Source organism: Castor canadensis, chromosome 3 (genome assembly GCF_047511655.1).
Source record: "Castor canadensis chromosome 3, mCasCan1.hap1v2, whole genome shotgun sequence".
Lineage (NCBI taxonomy): Eukaryota > Metazoa > Chordata > Mammalia > Rodentia > Castoridae > Castor > Castor canadensis.
In genome coordinates, this window is record NC_133388.1 from 138093833 (window position 1) to 138109863 (window position 16031).

General features: G+C 35.2%; 1 protein-coding gene across 1 annotated transcript in view; it reads left to right on the forward strand.

Annotated features, from left to right (window-relative positions):
• Crispld1 (cysteine rich secretory protein LCCL domain containing 1) overlaps window positions 1–6927 on the forward strand; it is a 42015-nt gene extending 35088 nt beyond the window's left edge. The window contains exons 14-15 of the mRNA XM_020152486.2: window positions 2088–2218; window positions 4257–6927. Coding sequence (XP_020008075.2) covers window positions 2088–2218; window positions 4257–4308 — 183 coding nt within the window. The 3' untranslated portion in view covers window positions 4309–6927. The remainder of the gene's footprint in view (window positions 1–2087; window positions 2219–4256) is intronic.
• Window positions 6928–16031: the final 9104 nt, after the last annotated feature.

A 16031-nucleotide genomic window follows, 5' to 3' on the forward strand; every position in this document is an offset into this window, starting at 1 on the left:
TTATAAGTTCTTTGAGGGAAGCAGATGGACAATTTGTTCATCACCTATTGTATAACTGCGAAGCTGTGAACAAGATTGGCTTGTTCCTGCCTTAACAGAACTTAGAACACACAGTGACATCAGCCTTTGAGCAAGTACCATTTACATTAATATGTGTTGAAAAAATAAATGTGTAGAAGTGTGCATATCTGAATTCATCAGAGATTTCCAAAGAAATCATCTTTACAGGATTTCCCTTTAAGCACCAGAACTTTTAATTTTAGTCATGTCTGGTAAGATTTTTAAAATATCTTATACATTTCTATACCTTTAAATCATCTCTTGCTAATTAGGATTTTGCAAGAATTTATATCCTAAGATAATTTTGTTTTCCTATCTAAATGGGTAGGTGATATGTATTATTATATAGGTCTTTGGAGAGTAAGTTGAAAGTGTAAAGATTGTTATCACATGGTAAATTCTGTCAGAGATTCAACCATTAACTACCTATCTTTCCAGCTCCTACAAAAGATATCATCTCCTCAATTAAGATTTCTATGGGAAGGTGGAAGTGAACCAACCATTTTCCTTCTTCACTCTTTCTTGCCCACCACACTTTCTCTTTCATTCCACTTATAAAATTAGAACTTGTGCATGCTACTACTTTAAATTTTATTTATAGTTTCTTACAGACTATGTTAATTTCTGCATTTGTTAAAAAATTCACTATATCTACAGATTAATTATTCTTTCTTTTCAATAATACATACTTATAAAGTATGGATATGGAAAACAAATTCTCCCAACCTTTGAATTCAGTAGGAATGCCTGTTGCCTGCATAGTCATAAGCAAAGCAATACTCTCAAAACACAGTAAGTGCTGCGATTTAGTGACTGCTATATCCAAGCACTTTTGTTGCCTTGGGGCAAAAATGCTGGCAATATTTTTTAACAGAACAAGATAAATACTGAAATATGTACAGAATCGTTTTTAATACCATCTGTTAGGAGCCATATTGAATACAATTATGAATTCAGTTTGGTATTTTTAAATGCTGAATAAATTACTTCTCAGAGTAAAGCCACAAGGTTTTAGATTTATGGCATTTTGTGACATAGCAAAAGCATGAAAAGGATTTCGCAGCTAGGCCTTCAGGTTCTCTTTGCTAATACATACTGACTGATGCCACAGAGTTCAGAGCACAGTAACAAAGCAAGGTCATGCAAGATACACATACTTATGTGAACTTAAAAAAGCATATTTAATCACCCACATGAGCATAGAGGTAAGAACAGAGCACACCATGGGGGTAGGGAAAGTGCCCATGGGGATCTGAGGTAGGTTGCTCTGACCTGAGACAGTTCAAGTATTTCCTGTGTGGGATTTCCTTGTGCTATACTCAACTACCAGTGAATTTCAGTAGAACATTTGGAATAAAAGCAGTTAAGATCTTGGGAAGACTTTAGTGGGCCAAAGAAATTATTGGACTTTTAGAAGTTTGTAGTTTTAAAAATTTCAAAGTATTGAACTTAATTTTTCTCTTCCATAGCAATCTTGTTCATTTCATATTTTATAGCTGACACAGTATATACATGAAATATTCTTAGTATTACATCAGTCATATCCTTCAAACCTGAATGATAGGCTTTGCAAGTCTAGGTAGGAAATTTATTTCCCTTGAAGCCTTTCTTTCAGCAAAAACTCTTGCATAGATTACATTATTTAATATAGCATGAATGAGGTATACAATATACACTAGCAGAGGCTAATATTTAAGGATGGCAAAGGTTTTTAAAGGGTTAAAAGGAGCTAATTTGCTTTTTATTGGTCTGATGATAAAAGCCTGTCATTTGGACAGGACAAATGTTTGCTGTTTTAGATGGTGGAGGGATTTTTCCATAGCAACCACCCTTAAGATCTGCCTTCAGACTTGCTTGGGATTGCTTTTGTGATCTCTGTGGCATTCTTTTACGTGTAACACATCGTCTAATATCTGCTCACCAGCTATACAGACAGATGGGAGCAGTGCCAGTCCAGGAGAGGAGTAGTCTGGGCAGGTGCAGCTGGCATTTCTTAATAATGGCAGGTTTTCTCCTTACCTCCTCAGCTGTCCAGTATCTGCAGAGCAGCATTACATGCTGGGGTGGTTCGAAATCATGGTGGTTATGTTGATGTTATGCCTGTGGACAAAAGAAAGGTGTACACCGCTTCTTTTCAGAATGGGATCTTTTCAGAAAGGTAAAAATAAAGCAATATACATTTATGTAAATTTTTAACATATGGTCTATCTTGTTATTCCCAATTGCTTTCCAGCAGACTGTCCTTAGGGTGGGTTGTAAGTGATGTGGCTGAGTCTAGTGTTTCCTTTCACACTGGTGTAACAACTGGTCTTCCAGGGATGGGAAGAGCTGCAGTACCAGAGGTGCCTGTCTCCTGCAGGCTTATAAAAATCAACATGAAAATCTGATTATGAGTCAGAAGCACTCTTTTGTTAATTGATCTCATAATTAGGAAATTTCCTTTATCCTCTTTTGAATTTTCTAGATTAGTTTACATATTCTTTCTAAGAGAGCAAGGCACTGAATATTTCTCTAATCCAGTGATCTGACAAAGTATTCGACAAAAACAGTGGGTTTGATTTTCCCTAGAACCAAATTCTCGTTTTATTGGGAGTTGGATGCCTAGCCTAGTGTAAAATGACCTTTGAGTTATCTAACAGTTTAATTTACTACTGCTATATATTTTGGTAATCTGAGGACATTCACATGATTCACTTTATCAAGTGTTAGTATGCATTAAGAGAAATGAACTGTTAGTGATTTTTTAAAAAAATCATTGGTCATGGATGTACTACTAAGTTTTATTTATTGGTGCATAGATACAAAAAAATGCCTTTTAGATATTTCTTATGTTCTTCAAAATTGCCATGGGAGGATTCACACAGCTAATAGTTTCTCTAGAGAACAGCAAAAATGCACTTTCAGGGTACCTAGATTGTCTTCCACATACTATCTGGATGTCATCTCACAAAAAGATCTACATTTAGCATCTGTTTTTAGATGGGATTATGTCAAGAGGCTGATGTTAAGAAAGTTACTTTTCTGTAATTTGGCTTATGGCTTGGGTAAGCAGATATGACATATAAAATGGACTATTGAGTTATAGAACCTGATATGGCCTTTTAATATCTAAACTAAGTGATGTTGTTCATTTACCTGTCATACATCTTAAGTTTATTTTAAAACTGTGAATTGATAGATGGTATCTCAAAAAATGAGAATAATAACTATTTCTGGGTACCTACGATGAATATTTCAGACACTAAACACTACAAGACTCTTTTAAGTATACTAGCTCAGATGCATCAACAGCCTAATAATCTTGTTTGCATAAAGCTTAATTTATATATGTGTTAACTGAGGCTAAAATGGATTAAATATCTGGTGTGCTCAAGATCATGTAATTTAATGAATCTCAGAGCTTAGGTTTAGCAATAGGTCTGGGGGCTCAAAGATACACATTTTTCCAAGTATATCACTGTGTACAAAGAAGAAACACACCAGATGCATTCACTTCCTGGGGATTTTAGTCTGTTTTCCATAAATAAAAGCAACTTTAGATTGCCATCCACTTGTATGAAAAACCTGGCCTGTGTGTGTGTGTGTGTGTGTGTGTGTGTGTGTGTATTTCCATTTTAGTGAAGAAATTCTTAGGTCCTTCTAACTTTGTCCATTAAATTTCCTCACTAACATTTTTTGAAACTGTAGATGTTAAGAACTAATAAATTAGATAATTTAACTTTGTCAAACATAGAAAATGATAGTAAGCTAGTACTCCACAGTGTTGCTTAAATATCAGCTATCTTTTTAGTTGGAGTTAATTTTTGACTATGTAAATCAGTCTTGAACTTGAGTCTCAGCAAACTCCACCCACCCCCCCAGTGAAATAGAATAACAGCTGCCTAACTCTATTTTGTTAGACTCAAAGGAGGTAACACATGAAAGCATGGTCTATAATCTGTGAAGTTCTATAGACTACTATCATTTCTTTTATGCATCTCACATTCCTTTAGTAAACTTGCAGTCCAGAATACAACCAAGATATAAAGAATTGTGTCATCTCACCAGAGCTTTCCAATAGCTATAAATTATAGTCACCTATGAAAGTTGACCATCTGGATTCATAGCACCACTTTCTTGGCTGTCATAAGAGAGCTTGATTTATTAGAAGGATTATATGTGCAGATGACATCAATATTTTTTTTGTATTTTTGCAGTTTACAAAATCCTCCAGGAGGAAAGGCATTCAGAATATTTGCTGTTGTGTGAAGTGGAACACTTGGAAGGGGATCAAAAAGACTATTCCAAATGCCATATTTCTGAAGTTTGTATAAAACTGTAACATTATTGTACAGAAGATAGCAACTATTTTCAGTCCCCCAGGAATGACAAATGCATATAAATCTTGATAGACAAAGTCTATAAACTAAAACATGGGACATTAGGTTTGGGGAAAGTAATGAATATGTAATGGTTTTAGAAATCCTGTGTTAAATATTGCTATATTTTCTTAGCAGTTATTTCTACAGTTAATTACATAGTCATAATTGTTCTACATTTCGTATAGTATATGGTGCTTTGTATATACCACTAATAAGGCAAGTCTAAACGGTGAATGTGAAGGGCCCTCAGAAAATTATCTGGTACATTTAACAACAATCAATTTTAAAATTGAAAGAAACTTTTTAATCATGTTTTCCCCAATCCAATGCTATGGTGTTACCTACTCTCAATCTTAAATTGTTTTCCACTTAGTACCTATTCAGTTTTCCTCTTTTGTTAAGTTTAGGTGTATGGATTCTTAAGTTCTGATTTTGCACTTGTTACTTTGTATAAAATAATCCTCGAATGTCCAAATTAACCTGTTAAAATATTTTGCTGCTTTGGAATTGTCTTAACAGTAAATGGAATAAAATCAAAGTAGTGATGTGAATATATTCCTAGTGATCATACAGTTAATATGAGTTTAAGTATGAACAGCCAGAGCTTTCTACATATTGTTAAAATTGAGGTCAGCATTTTCTTTTGTATCCTGGCACATACTCCTGCAGGCCAGGAAGTATAATAGTAAAAAGTCTAACAAAGATGAACTGATGTACTGCATCACCACTGCCACTGAGTTTCATGACGGCAAATGGCGCTGTGTATAAATGTTGCCATATTATGGTACTTATACTGGTGGTATATTTGTTTCTATGAAAAATGTATTGTGTTTGAGACTAAAATCCTATAAAATGTTACTTTTGGTACTTTTTTCTGATGGTGAATTTATCCATTTCCTATAAACATATTAAACTTAATCATGTTTTAAAGGATTATTTTTAGCTCCCTTTGCATGGATGCTTTAATTTTGAAATTGTTTTGACATAAATGAGCACAATTGATGGAAGTCTCAATTTGACTTACTGACATTAATATAAATAACATTTTAAACCAGAAGTCTTCAAAGTCACCCTAACTGTTTAGGTATTTTTACATGGAAGAGAAAACAGTCTTATATTTTGAAGTATTATAACTAGAGAAAATTTGAGTAAAATCAGAGATGAATTTATAAAGCAGAAGAATCTGAAAAACAAGTGATTGGAATTATAGAAGAATTGATAAGGCAATAAATATTTCAAGTGTTTTCAGAAGGTGGTTAGGAGCAGTTAAGAGGGAGATAAGTTACAGTCAGGGATTAGAGAAAGCAAGAGAGTTGGGCATGAAAAAGAGACAAAAAGGAAGAAAAGGTAGATTCACAAACATAGCTGCAGAAAAGCACTTTTTGAATAAACAAAATTTCATGATCACCAGTCAAGAATTGACAGGCAGTTACATGGTTCAAAATACAGGTAATAAAAAGTGATACATTAAAAATTTCAAACCTTAAAATAGATTGTGTTAGAACAGTTTTTCCAAGACTTATATTACCATCTTCTTAAATAGTGTATGTATAACTATCCAGATTTGTCTTCTGTTCCTCACTACTTCATCCTCACCAGGGAATCCCCCTCAGTCTGTCAGTTATAAGGCTTTTAAAATTTATCTCTATCTCCATTGTTAATTTCTTATAGTGTTACAATGTCTCAACCCAGAACTTCTTCATTGTGTCCTCTATTTCTTTCAGTGCATATTAATATTTTCCCAAAGGAATTTCTTGCATTTCCATTGCTTAAGAAAATCCAACCCCATCATAAAAGCACTTAAGAACCTTCATGGTATTGTTTATATGTATTTTATACAAGGTGTGACCTTGCGTAAGTTATTTAACTCTGTTCTTCTGTTACCTCACCTGTAAAATGGGATACATGATGTGTCAGGGAGATTAATCTAAGATTTGAGACATGCTGTACAATATACTATGAAAAGAATATTAAACACATCATGTGTAGTCAGTATGTAATAGTTTTTATTATCATTATTTTTGTGATTATTTACATTGGGCAAAACTATGCACCTATTGTACTATGCTGTTGATCATTTGATGGTTCACCAAAAGTGAAATCCTCCATGAATTTTCCTGTAATTCTCCTGATAAGAATTAAGTGCTATCTATATAATGACCTTTTAATTTGACTACATTAATTTATAAATTTGCCTTGTGTTGTATTTAGTTCTTCAAACTTTTATGTATAAGCTCCTTGAGAGGAGCATAAGAACACAATTATCTGAGTGATTTTTACTTAGTTAGTGGGTGGGTCTGTGTAGTTGAATAAATATTCCAACAATTCCTGATTTTATTCTTGATAACACGCACTTTCTTTTTAGCAGAATTGAGTTTGAATTCAAAACTTTGTGCTTGCTGGGCAAGTGCTCTACCGCCTGAGCCATTCTGCTAGCCCATAGGTGAATATACTTACACATCATCAGAATGGAATGTCAACACTAAGATAAAGTAGTATAGCTAATGAAAATGATAGACATCTGTTTGTAGATTTAAAACAGGTCCATGCTAATACAATCGTAGTAACATCATTATTTTTAGCTTTTAAAGTTAACTAAACCATATCTTAATTTAGTTTTCTTTATCTATTAAAAATAATCTCTGCATTTCAAAGAAGAGAAATTTGTCTCTTAATCTGTTAGATAATTTTCATATTATACTGCTCACTTTTCCATTCAATATTGTACCTAAAAAAACCTTTACTGTTCTTTATCATTTCTACAATGTTTTTAGAAGGAATGTTACCTCTTCTTAATTTATGTAGTAAGATAAGCAAAGAAACAAGCTGTCATTTTTGTGAACATGCCACATTCAGATTTGGAGTTTAAGCAAATTTATTGCATAAAGAATTACATTGTTTAAATTGATTTTAAAAACTTAGCTAAGGTGCTATTTCCACCCAGGCACCATAACATTCAGGAGCTGAAAAAATAAGTTTAGTGAAATAATCTGATCCTCTTTCATTAATTTGTTGGAAGTAAGCTAAATTATATCACTTTTGAGATTTTCAAAAGGCAGGCACACTCTTTATAACTCAGCTATAACATCTAAACAATGAAATAGTCTTTATTTTTACTTATTCTTCCAATTCTTAAGTCACACCGAACAAAACAATCAGTGTGTAAAACAATGCTGACAATTAAATATCCTTTAACTAGTTCATTAAGTTACAGAAACCAACTTTTCTACAACAACAAAATATTTTCTAATTAAAGCCATAATAGTTGTCAATTTCATTTATGCCTACATTCATGAAGATGAAAAGCAGAGGGCTTACATAAGACTTGTGGATAAACTCAACTTTAAAAAAATATGTACAGAAGATGATGTAGGAATCAAAGATGTATATTTAAAATGCATGAATTAATTTAAACTATCATTAGAAATGCTAAAACACAGCCTGATTGAGTCCTTAAGGTAAAACAAATAAGATTTTTAAAAAACCTATATGACAATATAATCAGAAACAAAAAAAGAAACAAATAATGGCCTCTTCTGAACCTTTTTTCAATGCTTTCATTCATTTGAAAAATATCGAGTTTCTTAAATCTGCTAATCACTGTAGATAAGCTAATAAGCAAAAACGTCCTCAGGAAGTTAGAGTCTAATGAGAGACATATTATTTAGGTTATAATACAAATACATGATAGCGGTGGGACTGCATAACTACGAAGATAATACCACAAGAGTATTGATAAATGAGACTTTACTGGGTAGGGGACAGAGCAAAAAATAATTTTCCTGAGGAATTGGCATTAAAGCCTAAATTTTAAGGACAAAAAATAATTTTCTTGAGGAATTGGCATTAAAGCCTAAATTTTAAGGACAAAAAATAATTTTCCTGAGGAATTGGCATTAAAGCCTAAATTTTAAGGACAAAAAATAATTTTCCTGAGGAATTGGCATTAAAGCCTAAATTTTAAGGACAAAAAATAATTTTCCTGAGGAATTGGCATTAAAGCCTAAATTTTAAGGACAAGAAGAGACGAGAGAGGGGGAGATTCCTTGCATTAAAAACAACGCAAAAAATCCAGAATGTGCAAATACTTTATTGCAAGAACATTCTAGAAACAATAGCAGCTAAAAGTCATGTGTCTTGAGGGCAGAGAACAAGAGATGTACTGTGTACGTCTGGACCAGTAAGTGAAGGCACAGAAAAGGTGGGACACAATCTCTCTAGGGACAAAATACATGCTTGGAGCTCAGAGATGACCCCATGTTCAAAAGACAAGTATTCAGAGTTTGAGCAGAGAAGCAAAAGTATTCAATACATTTTATCAGTCTTAGTGTTTTATAGAACTTTACAAGCAGGTACTCGATTATTATGTGATTAATACATCTATAAGCAATGGATTGCAGATGACTGAATGTGGGACACAGGGAATAATGTGCTGAGCAATAAACAATGTGTTAGAAAAATGTGCTTCATATGCTATTTGATTCTCATAACAGACCTGAGAGACAAGATTGTGTTCCCATTCCTGGAACACTGATTCTAAAGGACTGAGCAATATTGTCTAAGGCTTTGAGCCTGAATGATATAATTCATCTCTCCATTTCTCTTAAATCAAAACCCTTGTTCCAGCTAGTAGGCCACTCCTGATAGACATTTCCATGGGAACTGTGAATAACTTCACTAGCTTCTCCCACACCAGGCTTGGAAATACTCTTATCTAAAATTTTATAATCCTGAATATACCATAAGTTTGCTAGATATAGAAAGATTATAGAAAAGGAACAGAGATTTCACTTTCTGTAGAAGTGGCCTATAAAAAAGGTTAAAAAGAATACTGGTTAAGAGAACATTAGAAAAGCATGAAGTTTGTGTTCCATAAATTTTGACTTAGTGGAATACTTTTTCAAAGAGATAGTAGACTGAATTACTCCCCCTCCAGCAATTCATGGGAAGGAAAATAAAAAGAAAGACAAACTTGCTCACAGATGAATCAATATCCTGAAAATAGACAGCAGCTGGAGTCATACTGATAATTAATTCAGAGCACATACCACCTCCACTCAAAGAAGGTAATGGTAGAAAAGAGGCCTTTTTATGGAAAATCCACACACCAAGTGATTGGAGAATCTGCTTTCTTACTTCCAGTCAAGTGGCCTCCCCACTTTCAGTCTTTACTCTTCAGCCTCACCCTCCCCACCTACCTTTAAATTAGTCCAAATGATCAATATGCCACCAGATCCACAAAAGCCTTTAAGTGAGGCCTCCATCATCCAGGCAACAGGTGAACAACAAGAGATTCCTGTGTTAATTGATCTAGCTCTTCAGACATGTATGTGAAGACCAAAAGGTCATCCAACAAAAGCACAAATAAGAAAGCATCATGTCAGCGGACACTAAAAGCAGCATGTGTTGCAGAAAACAGCACCTTCATGAATATTATGAGTAATATCCTTGGACGAGTCTGGAAGACAGACTACTCTGGAAAAGAAATAATCAGAGAACAGGAAAAGTACCAGATTTTGGAAGAGATTAAAGGAGTGAGCTTTCAGCTGTTCAACTCTTAAGAAGTGAACAGTTGTGATCTGGACTAGAAGTGGGAATTTTAAAAAAGGCATAGAAGTAGAAGGCAAACTTTCTTATTAAAGATAAAAATATAGTCATCTGCCTCCATGATAACTAATGTTACCAACTATAGTCATGTAATTAAGAATAAACCATGACACAACATTGAGTTTCTAGTGAGACATTTTGTCTTTGCATTTTCTAGTTTGCTATAAGTTTTATTAAACTTCTCTTAGATATAGTTTGCTTCTATGTGATTGCAGAGTGGTAACTTCTTTATGGCACTGATATGAGAATTAAAGAACGTAGCTGAAATTGCTTAGCGTTTGTGAACACTAGTTAATTATAAGTTACACATACATAAATATATACATGAACAGAAAGATAAATATTACTTTCTCAGAGATTGCATGGATTTTATTTCAGCTTTTTATGAACTATATTCAATTATTTTAAATCAAATTTATTGAGGTAAAATTTAGATCCAAAAATGTGTGCTTTCTGCCAGGCGCCGGTAGTTTAGCTCAGGGGGCTGAAATTGGGAGGATCATGGTTCCACACCAATGTAGCAAAAAAAGTCTGTGAGATTCCCATCTCATTGGGACAAAAAGTTTGGAGTGGTGTCACATACCTGTCATCCCAATTAAAGCAGGAAGTGCAAAATAGGATCACAGTCCAGGCTGGCCTGGGCAAAATGTGATACCCTATCTGCAAAATAACCAGAGCACAAAGGGCTAGAGATGTGGCTCAAATGGTAGAGCACCTGCTTAGCAAGTGTGAAGCCCTGAGTTCAAACTCCAGTACTGCCCCCCCAAAGTGTCTGCTTTCAACTATGCATTTGGTTCAGTTATATTAGTTTCCTAGGGCTGCTACAACAAAATGCTGCAAGCTGATTGACTTAAGCAGCAGATAAACATTGTCTCCCAGTATTGGTAGATGGCTTTCATCTGTTTGAAACGTTGGAATGGTTGAGTGAGGATCAGTAGTCAGAACATAAGTAACCAGAGCTATTCATGGCATTGTCCTTTCCCATATTAAAGTTAGTTAATCCATGCAAAGTAAGTCCACATATGTGAGAACAGACAGATGGATCTAACATGGAGACCCTGAGCCAGGCAGTTACCAAGAATAAAAACTGAGAGGCTGGGGGCATAGGCCAGTGATAAAGCACCTGCCTAGCCTGTATGAGGTGCTAAGTTTGATCCCTAGCACCTCAAAAGAGAAAAGAATAAAAACTGAATATGACATACTTTCATAAGAAGATACTTAATATGTAAAGCAGGTATGATGTGCTTTGTAATTAAAACATAAGTTTTAAAATCTTTTTTTTTTCATTGTTATCTTTTGAGGTAGGGTCTCACTATGTAGTCCTGGCTTACTTTGAACTCATGACCTTCCTGCTTCCAGAATGCTGGGCAGGTGTGCACTGCCACTCTTGGTTTTAAACTTTTTTTATTAATGTATACCAATTTCACAAATAATGGATTTCACTATGACATTTTCATACAGGCATTTAACATACTTTTATTGTATTCACCCCCATTCCCACTTTTATCTCCCTTCTCTTCTCCCCCTGGACCCCTTCCTCTTCAACTTGTCCCCTTCTATTTTCATGTCTTTTTGTAAAATCTACATTCTACCTATGAGAAAACCATGTGATTTTTGTCTTTCTCAGTCTGGCTTATTTCATTTAATACAATGATTTCTAGTTCTATCCATTTTCCTAAAAATGACATGATTTCATTTTTCTTTACAGCTGAATAGTATTCCATTGTATATATAGGCATTTTCTTTTTTATTTTTCTTGCAAAACACCTCAAATTTTACTCATGTTACAAAAGTACTAAGTGATATCACTACAGAAAAACACATAGCTTAGCTTATAGCTCATGCTTTAAACCCAGACTAGCCACTAAAATTAAAAGTGCACAGTGGGAACTGACTTGCTATTTTTCTATGAGTTTTCTGGTTGATCATAGTCTACCAATCACTGTACTGAACCAAAGCTGACAGGAGATCTTAATGGGAAAGATTTTTGACAGGAGGAAGAAACTGCAGGGTCCCTACTGACCCCAACAGGAAACCCAACAAACTGGCTTAGACAGGAAGCAAACATGCGCACACACACACACACACACACACACACAACATGCTATAACAATAGGATAGCTTCTAGTCTACTTCTAGCACACACCCTATGTTCACCAGTACCCAACAAAAGAGGTACACCAATGTAGAAACACTTTGCTTTCATATATACATTGTCTTTATCTACTTATATGCTGACAGGCAGCTGCTTCCATAACTTGGCTACTGTGATTAGTACTGCATTAGACATGGGTATGTAGCTATCTCTATTCTACACCGATTTTGACTCCTTTAGGTATATGGCCAGGAGTATTATATATGGATCGTATGTTACTTCTGTTTTTAGTTTTTTGAGGTACCTCCATAATGATTTCAAATCCTAGGAAAAACACTTCAAAAATGTAGATATACCAAAGACTTTGGGACTCCAATAGCACAGGAAATAAGATCAGGGATGCATCAAACTAAAAGTTTTATACAGCCTAGCAAACAGTTAACAAACTTAAGACACAGCCTAGAGAGTAAGAGAAAATCTTCACCAGCTATTCATCCCATGGGAATTAATATCCAGAATATACAAAGAACTAAAAAATTTAAAACCCAAAAGATCAATACATGGACAAGTGCATTAAACAGACAGTACTCAAACAAAGAAGTACGAAATGCCAGTAGAAACAGGGGAAGATGTTTGACATCTTTAACCATTAGGGAAACTCAAATGAAGCTATGAAATTTAGTCACAATGACTACTATCAAGAAAACAAACAAAAACAAAAACTACATATGCTGGTGTAGATGTAGAGAAAAGGGAACACTTACACACTGTTTTTGAGAATGTAAATTAGTCCAGCAACTATGGAAAATGTAATTTTGTTTTATAATTATCCCTTTAAAATATATTGCCTGTCCCTAAATGGAAGCTTGGGAAAGTCTTGTGATTTTTCTTCTCAGTTTTCAAAAATCACTTTGAATTGTGAGCAAGGACTTCATTGTTTTAAAAAGTCTAAAAAATGTTTGGTATATGAAGTCAAATGCCAGTCAGTTTTCATTCCAAGGTAAGAATTTTCTGCCCTTCTCTCATGTTGATATCTATACCTGGCAGCCATCTTTCTTCACAGCTGTCATCGTCTAGCTGGGCTGTCAGCTCATATCCCATCCTACCTGGTAGCTGTCACTTCTGACATGACCAGGCACCTTCTTTCTTAGGTGTGTATCTTATAGCTTTCTCTATTTTTAGGAGCCTCTTTTTGTTCAAGTGTATATGCTTATTCTAGTAGGACTCCTTCATCATTTCTTCAAAATCCAGAGTCCAGCTACACATTTATGTTACAGTACTCCCTCCCTCACCCTTCTGATGATTTTATATCTAAGGGGGACAATTCAGATCTCTCCTGCAAGCTTATTGACAGTCTGTGGGAGTCCAGGGCCTCGCCTGCTCCACTCACACTGTAGAGTGAGAACTCACTGTAGGAGAACGCTCTTCAGTGGCACCGGTAGCACATGCCTATAATCTTAGCTACTTGGGAGGCTGAGATCATTCCTAATCCTCATCACAGTTTGAGGTAAGCTGGGGCAGAAAGTTTGCAAAACCCCATCTCAACAGATAATATTGGGCATGGGGCACATGTCTATCATCTCAGCTATAGTGGGAAGCATAAACAGGAGAATCAAGGTTCAGGCCAGCCTGGAGGGAAAAAGACCCTATTCCCAAAATAAACGGAACAAAAAGGGCTGGAGGCCTGGCTCAGGCAGTAGAGCTGCCTAGCAAGTGTAAAACTCTGAGTTCAAACCCTAACACTGTCATAAAAACCCCAACATACATATATATGCAAAGTTTGAAACTTGAGGGGCTGACTGAAAAGATACCATATAGGATTGTGTTGATTGTCTTGATACAAATTTAGTTTTCTTCCTGGTTAGGAAAAACGAAAACCAATAATTGAAAACAAGGACATATAGTAATCAAAACCTATATTTGCATTTCACTGAAAAGTTTCCCTGGATGGCTACAAAATACAAATAAAGTTATTTTTTAAAAATTTTGTCTGAAGTCTTATCATTTGTTTTTAACTTTTTAATTAGGGGCTATGAATTGCACAAAGTAAAAGGTTTCATTGATACATTTCCATGTATGGTTATAACGTACTTTGATTGTATTTACTCCATCGCCCTTTCTTGTCCTGTCTTCACTGTACCCTTCTACCCTTATTCTTGACATGCTTAGTAGCCCCTCTTTCACTTGCATGTCCTTCTTCCCCTAGAATCCACCTATGGGGGAAAAAACACGTGATATTCATCTTTGTGGGACTGCCTTATTTTACTTAACATGATGGTCTCCAGTTCCATCCATTTTTCCTGCAAATGACATAATTTTGTAATTTATGACTGAGTAAAACTCCATTGTGTGTGTATATACATATATATACACGCACATTTTCTGTACATATTCATCCACAGATGGACACCTAGGCTGCTGTGAACAGTGCTGTGAAAAGCATGGATGTGCAGGTATTTTGTCTTGTTTGTGACTTTATAGGAAATGCTTTCATTTTTTTCCATTCACCATGTTGTCCTTTATTAGTTGAGGTAAGTCCTTCTACCCCTAGATTCTTCATGGCTTTTACCATGAAGGGATGATAGTTTTTGTTAAAAGGTGTTTTCTGAAGCTATTGTGAAAATTATAAGATTCTCTTCTTTGATTTTGTGTATATGCTGTATTACAATTATCAATTTGTGTGTGTTGAGCCATGGTCATGAATCTGACTTGGCTATGATTTATGATCTTTTTTTTTATTTTATTATTTTTTTATTATTATTCATATGTGCATACAAGGCTTGGGTCATTTCTCCCCCATGCCCCCACCCCCTCCCTTACCACCCACTCTGCCCCCTCCTTCTCCCCCCACCCCCTCAATACCCAGCAGAAACTATTTTGCCCTTATTTCTAATTTTGTTGTAGAGAGAGTATAAGCCATAATAGGAAGGAACAAGGGTTTTTGCTGGATGAGATAAGGATAGCTATACAGGGAGTTGACTCACATTGATTTCCTGTGCATGTGTGTTACCTTCTAGGTTAATTCTTTTTGATCTCACCTTTTCTCTAGTTCCTGGTCCCCTTTTCCTATTGGCCTCGTTGCTTTTAAGGTATCTACTTTAGTTTCTCTGCGTTAAGGGCAACAAATGCTAGTTAATTTTTTAGGTGTCCTACCTATCCTCACGCCTCCCTTGTGTGCTCTCGCTTTCATAATGTGCTCAAAGTCCAATCCCATTGTTGTGTTTGCCCTTGATCTAATATCCACATATGAGGGAGAACATACGATTTTTGGTCTTTTTGGCCAGGCTAACCTCACTCAGAATGATGTTCTCCAATTCCATCCATTTACCAGCCAATGATAACATTTTGTTCTTTTTCATGGCTGCATAAAATTCCATTGTGTATAGATACCACATTTTCTTAATCCATTCGTCAGTGGTGGGGCATCTTGGCTGTTTCCATAACTTGGCTATTGAGAATAGTGCTGCAATAAACATGGGTGTGCAGGTGCCTCTGGAGTAACCTGTGTCACAGTCTTTTGGGTATATCCCCAAGAGTGGTATTGCTGGATCAAATGGTAGATCAATGTCTAGCTTTTTAAATAGCCTCCAAATTTTTTTCTAGAGTAGTTGTACTAGTTTACATTCCCACCAACAGTGTAAGAGGGTTCCTTTTTCCCCACATCCTCGCCAACACCTGTTGTTGGTGATGTTGCTAACGATGGCTATTTTAACAGGGGTGAGGTGGAATCTTAGGGTGGTTTTAATTTGCATTTCCTTTATTGCTAGAGATGGTGAGCATTTTTTCATGTGTTTTTTGGCCATTTGAATTTCTTCTTTTGAGAAAGTTCTGTTTAGTTCACGTGCCCATTTCTTTATTGGTTCATTAGTTTTGGGAGAATTTAGTTTTTTAAGTTCCCTATATATTCT